At 42.7% G+C, this 6052-nt stretch overlaps 1 protein-coding gene across 1 annotated transcript; it reads right to left on the bottom strand.

Moving 5' to 3' along the window:
- Positions 1-505: 505 nt before the first annotated feature.
- Positions 506-4493, bottom strand: vac14 (vac14 homolog). The gene has a single exon (XM_084071573.1). It carries the CDS (start codon positions 4189-4191, stop codon positions 1774-1776), a length of 2418 nt encoding a protein of 805 aa, XP_083927699.1. The 5' UTR covers positions 4192-4493; the 3' UTR covers positions 506-1773.
- Between the last annotated feature and the right edge of the window lie 1559 nt (positions 4494-6052).

Below are 6052 nucleotides of genomic sequence, written 5' to 3'. Positions count from 1 at the left end.
GACTTGCTCCTCTTTACACTCACTCACTGTATGTATCTGAAATAAATAGAGTGAATTACCACAATATCAATAACTTTCACCAGTAGCTTTGTTGCTTGGTATATTTCATATACTGTAGCATTTTAGAAACCTTTAGACTGCCGAACTGCACAGCACAGGAGTTGCTTTTCCTTCAATAAATCTACTCCTGTACCGTGCAGTTCGGCAGTGTGCGGGCATATTCTGTCATTATTGATGTGCACTTGTTTGCCTACACACCTGCACGTAAGCTTTTATTCTAGGTGTGCGAAGTGTTCTCTCAACAGAAACCTTTAGACTAAATTGTGTTTGAGGTAACAAAGTAATGAAGAAATAAAATGGTAGAATTATCACCAGTAGTATATTAATATTATATATTAAAAGATATTATATATCTGTTTTCCATTTTCAGCATTAACTAAATTCTCATTTGCGTACACAAAGTTACACGATCATACCAACTAAGTAGTATTTTTTTTAACATGATCAATTTTATTGGATTTCACACAGGTATCACAAAAGTGCTGGTCTTCCTTAATAATGTGACACAGACACAGGCACAGTAATTAAAAGAAAAAAGAAAAGAAAGGGAATGTAAATTTGTGGAAAATAATCACAAGTCAGGAAAACAATGGAATCAACACATGGAAAGGATACGGTGACATTTCTGACAAACAAGCTTTAACCACTTAAGGTCTTTTTATAATCTTTGGCTATTCTAATAGATGATCTACAAGCTCTAAACGCGTCATGATGTGACACGTTGTGATCTTGTAGATCTGCTATTTTTGTATTTAATATTCAATACATTTCTAAAGAAATGTGACCATTTCTACCTATGACATGCTCAAAGTAGGGATGCCAGGGTTTAAGTGGTTAAAGGACAGTACTATGAGGCATTATCACCAAAACACAAGCAAAATCATTCATGCCTTACTGGGTTGACAATTAAAATTTGGCTAACAAGGCCTTATTCAAATGACATTGACATAGAAATAATAGATCTTCTCTTTTATAATATTATCATAAAAGATAATGTTTTGACAGAGATAATTAGATTACATTTCAGCTGTGTACATTACATTATCAGTGCTAATATTTGATTAGGCCATCTATTCATATACCGGTAGTTCAAGACAGCCCACTATTACAAGTGCAGATTAAGATGAAATTGTAAAAGACTAGTACGGAGCGTAATACTGAGATGTAATTCAACTTTACTTGAAGCATTGTTCATATTTCAATGGTGTGAATATAGACTGCTCCAGGCAGATACAGCGCAAAATGATGAGTTATGCCGGCGGCATAAATGGTAACAAGAGTGACGAGATCCCCATCAGCAATTAAAATTGCACAAAAGTCCATGTGTACTCACAACATCTCTAGATAAAAGTTGTATACTGCCTTTAGCCTTGAGTACAAGAATGTGTTCAAGAATATTTAACTGTCTCTAACCATGTGAGCTCACTCTCATGATGAACACCAGATCAGAAATGTACATGTGTATTTTAGCATATAATTAGAGCTGATCTGTTAACCAACATTCACCATATAATTGAATCCTTTTGGCTTCTTTAAGCTTCTTCTTTAAATCTTTAAGATTTCCCAAACTTAAAATAAATCATAAGTCTCATTTTTAAATATTTTTTTGTCTTCATACTTTTCTGTCTTCTCAAACACTAACCTTCCTTCTTTAATGCTCTTCTAGCTGTTCTCAATGGTCAGAGGTCACTGTGGCACAAAAAGAAAATGAAGTCACATCAACTTCCTGTCGGGGTGGTCTGTGGCGCGCCCAGAGCGCAGGTGTCGGACCTCCAGGTGCTTGCTCTGGACCCGATCAAAGTGCTGGAGGAGATCGTTGTAGTCTATCTGGACGTGAGGGGACCGGATCGGGCGTCCAGGGCCGTCCAGATCAGACGTCACCTGGCGCCGGTCAGCGCTCGCTGGGGTGAAGACACTGTTGCCCTGCTGTTTAGATTCCATGTACTTGGACTCATCAATAGTCCTCATGAGCTCTGGATTGGGGACACAACGCAGACGGTGCGAGAGCAGCTGGAAGGCCTGGCTCTGCGGCAGTAGCATCAACAGGCCATACAGGGCTTTGATCAGGTAGGGGTTGTTCTCCACGTCTAGGAGCTGGAGACGCAGATAGGTGAATATGGGGCTCTCGATGAGCTGGACCAGCTTGTCCACTTCCATCAGGAAGTCCACAGTCACCTCCAGGTCTCCAAACTTCTGGATGAGATCATATGCATGTTTATAGTTCTGCGTGAGGAAACAGAGTGACACGGTGGCCACAGGGTTGTGGCACCAGGACCGATACAAGCAGCAAAACAGTGAACAACTCTCTTGCGAGCGCAGGTCTTTCAGCTGGTTGCGTAGCTGGAAGAGCTCGGCGGAGGTGAGCAGGATGGTGTTTAGTGTCTGGACCATGGTGGAGGCGAACTTGAGGTCCTCCTCCTTCAGCAGGATGTCGGCCATGGAATGGAAGATGTTCTCCGCGTGGAGCAGCAAGCACAACTGCCTGATGATGAATGCCCCTCTATTCTCCAGCAACTTCCTCTCCAGGCTGAAGCGCTTCAGAAGATTAATCATGAACTTGTAGAAGTACGAGTTCATACTCGGAGTAGAGGGGGATGTGTCAGTTGTTTTGGAACCGGGCGGCTGCCCTAGCTTTGGCACTTTGAGCACCTGCTTGTTATCGATGTTGTCACAGGAGCCTGCTGGATCCGACTGACCGGCTGGCGATGATGCTATCTCGGCCAACACCTCCAGATCCTTCAGTATGACCTCATCGGACTCGTCAGACAACGTTTTCAGCAGCATAGGAAACAGGCTGTCTGTGTGACGGAACATCTTACGTGGCGTCTTGATGTAGAGGTGGTAGAGCCATTTCAGCACAGCGATGCGGGTCATCATGCCGGTGGAGACATCACGAAGGTGGCGGTCCAGAACCTGAACGATACCGTCCAGGTCCAGCGTCACCTGGGGCCGGTCAGCGGTCGCTGGGGTGAAGAAGCTGATATTGCTTAAGCCAACAGACTCCTGTGACGCACTGAGCATATCATTGCCGTCGCCTTCTGTCTTGGGCAGGCCGTCTTCCCTGGGAGGTGATTCCGTGTCTCTCGTGGCCACCTCATCCTCATCATCCTCGGGGGTGACTAGCTTCATCAGGCTGTGGTTACACGCACTGGCTGCTTCTTTGGTGCTCTTCTTTCTGTCATCGTATGAGAGGCAGGGCAGCACCGCAGTGAGGATGCCAGAGGAGTAGGGAAGCACCACCCTGCCTGCCAACTGGATAAACTCTCTCATCCAGGTCATAGCTGTCAACTGGATGAGGTCATTGGTGAGTTTGGTCTCATCTGCAACCTGACAGTGGATGACCAGGATATTGGCCATCTCTGCAAATTTCACACTGGAAGGCGTTTTCTTGATCTCCTTCAGAAACTCTCCCAGAACCACCTCGCACGTCCGGCGGATCTCTTTGCTGTTGTCGCCCAGGATCTGGAACAGTCCGTCGAGGATCTCGGGGAGGTAGTCCAAGAGGTTGATGTCGGGCACAGACTCCAGGACCAGTATCCAGGAAATAATGAACTGACGAGCATACTGATTGTTGGAATATATTCTCTCTCTCAACAAGGGGACAAATGCCACCAAATCAAACTTGTTACTTTCTGTCACTATGTCCTTCAGCAGTCTGTCCAGGAGTTCAGATCCACTTTTCACATTAGGGTCAGGGTCCGCAGCCAGCTTGCTGAGCCCGTCAAAAAGAAGATTGAAGTGCGGCAGAACGGCCCCTCTGGCCACCTTAACTATATTGTAGAGGGCCTCGCAGGCGTAATAGCGCAGGCGGCTGTCAGAGTCATTGAAACACGTGAGCACGGGCTCGATCAGCTCCTTCAGATACAGACCCGAGTCTTTGCCGAGGGCGATGGAGCAGGCGGCCAGCCCGATGAGACCCCCTTTGCGGCTGTGAGGGTGCTGGGACAGGGCGAACTCCGCGGCCAGGATCTGGATGACATGTCTGATCTGAGTGGAGTTGTTCTGGGCCACGAACTCGCGCACCAGCTTCTCTATCTCCAAGGCAGCGACTTTCCTTTTCTCGTACAGTTTGTCGTTGAGCGCCCTGACGATGTTGGGCGTCAGCGGCGAGAAGTCCTTCTCTTGGTTCATGTTGACAAGCTGTGGCGGTGCAACTCGAGTCGGCCAGAGAACTGCACTGTGATAAACGGCGGCTTTGTACTTTGTATAACACGAAACCTTTGAAAGTAATTCTCCTCGGCTTCCACACAGAGAGCGACCCCGGAAAATGTTTTCATTCGCCGCAGCTGACTGTAATACCAAGGTTAAGTCAGTCACGTCAGAATTAATCACGTGATTAGCCAGTAGTTTTAATTCATAACGTTACGTGGTTGTTTGTTCATGTATGATCAAGACATTTGCGTATTTTCAACCGAAGCTTACACGAGTTTTGTACACTCTTTTAAAGTTGAAAGTACGTAATGTTTTCAAGCAAAGGGGTTGTGCTACGAAATTAGCACTTCTGCTAGATGGCGTTTATTTGAGACGTCACGGACGAATCCTTGGTGTTTTTTCTAGAGTTGAGTTCCTGCGTCTTGCGGAAGTGGCGTACGTGGTGTTTCGTTTATTTGGGTCCCCGTGGCCGCAGGCTGTTGTCGTGTAGCTCGGTGCATTTTACTAGTGGTCTGGACTAGTGGTCTGCAATTATTTACTCATTAAGGGAAGAAATGTTTGTGTCACTCACAGCTTTCCTAGCCCCATTAAGAACATCTCACTCCGCTGCTTCCCATGATCGCCAGAGTGGTAAGAGAAAATAGAAATTGACCAACATTACATTTAATCAGCATTCTCAGTAAATCCTTGAGTTTGATTGATTGAAGTACTTTATTTAGTAAGACATGAGAAAATCAGTACATGGAAGTACAAATTCACAATACAAGGTCTACTAAACTACTGCGGTCACGCTGGCCGCTCTTCAGAGAGAGTCGGTCGCACCAGCCGTGCTTCAAAAATGATTGCGCGGCTACGTGGCTTTTTACGGTTAGGCGAACTGATGGTGCGTTCAATGAAATCGTAAATCCCAGTTACTTCAATATATACATGTAAAAATGTCATAAAACAAACTAAAAACATTGTTTGTGTCTAATGTTCTCGTCTGTGATTATTACCGAAATGTTTTACTGCACAAATTATTAATAATAAAATATTGTAGTATTACAATAATACATTATTTTTTTTTGGGAAATCATAAAAAAAATCTAAAAACATAGTTATCACCCAGCAACTAAATGTTATTGTGCCCATGTGTGTCCTTTACCATATGTGATCATTACCAATATATTTTACTGTACCGATTATTAATAATAAAATATTGAAATATTACAGAATCCCATCCATTTCAATGTAATTTATCAGAAAATCATAAAAAAATCAAAAAACATAGTTATCACCCAACAACTATATATTAATGTGTCCCATGGTCTCTTGTACACCTGTGATGATTATCAATATGTTTTACAGCAGCAATCATTAATAATAAATTATTGAAATATTACAGAATCCCATCCATTTCAATGTAATCTTTAGAAAAATCATAAAAAATCTAAAAAACATAGTTATCGCCCAACAACTATATATTAATGTGCCCCATGGTCTCTTGTACACCTGTGATGATTATCAATATGTTTTACAGTAGCAATTATTAATAATAAATTATTGAAATATTACAGAATCCCATCCATTACAATGTAATCTTCAGAAAAATCATAAAAAATCTAAAAAACATAGTTATCACCCAACAACTATATATTAATGTGCCCCATGGTCTCTTGTACACCTGTGATCATTACCAATATGTTTTACAGTAGCAATTATTAATAATAAAATATTGAAATATTACAGAATCCCCATCGATTTCAATGTAATCTTTCAAAAAATCATAAAAAAATCAAAAAACATAGTTATCACCCAACAACTATATATTAATGTTCCCCATGGTCTCTCGTACACCTGT

The sequence above is a fragment of the Gymnoscopelus microlampas genome (genome assembly GCF_963454915.1).
Source record: "Gymnoscopelus microlampas genome assembly, chromosome: 11".
Classification (NCBI taxonomy): domain Eukaryota; kingdom Metazoa; phylum Chordata; class Actinopteri; order Myctophiformes; family Myctophidae; genus Gymnoscopelus; species Gymnoscopelus microlampas.
Note: the sequence above shows the minus strand (reverse complement) of the source record. Positions and strands in the feature narration are given on the sequence as shown.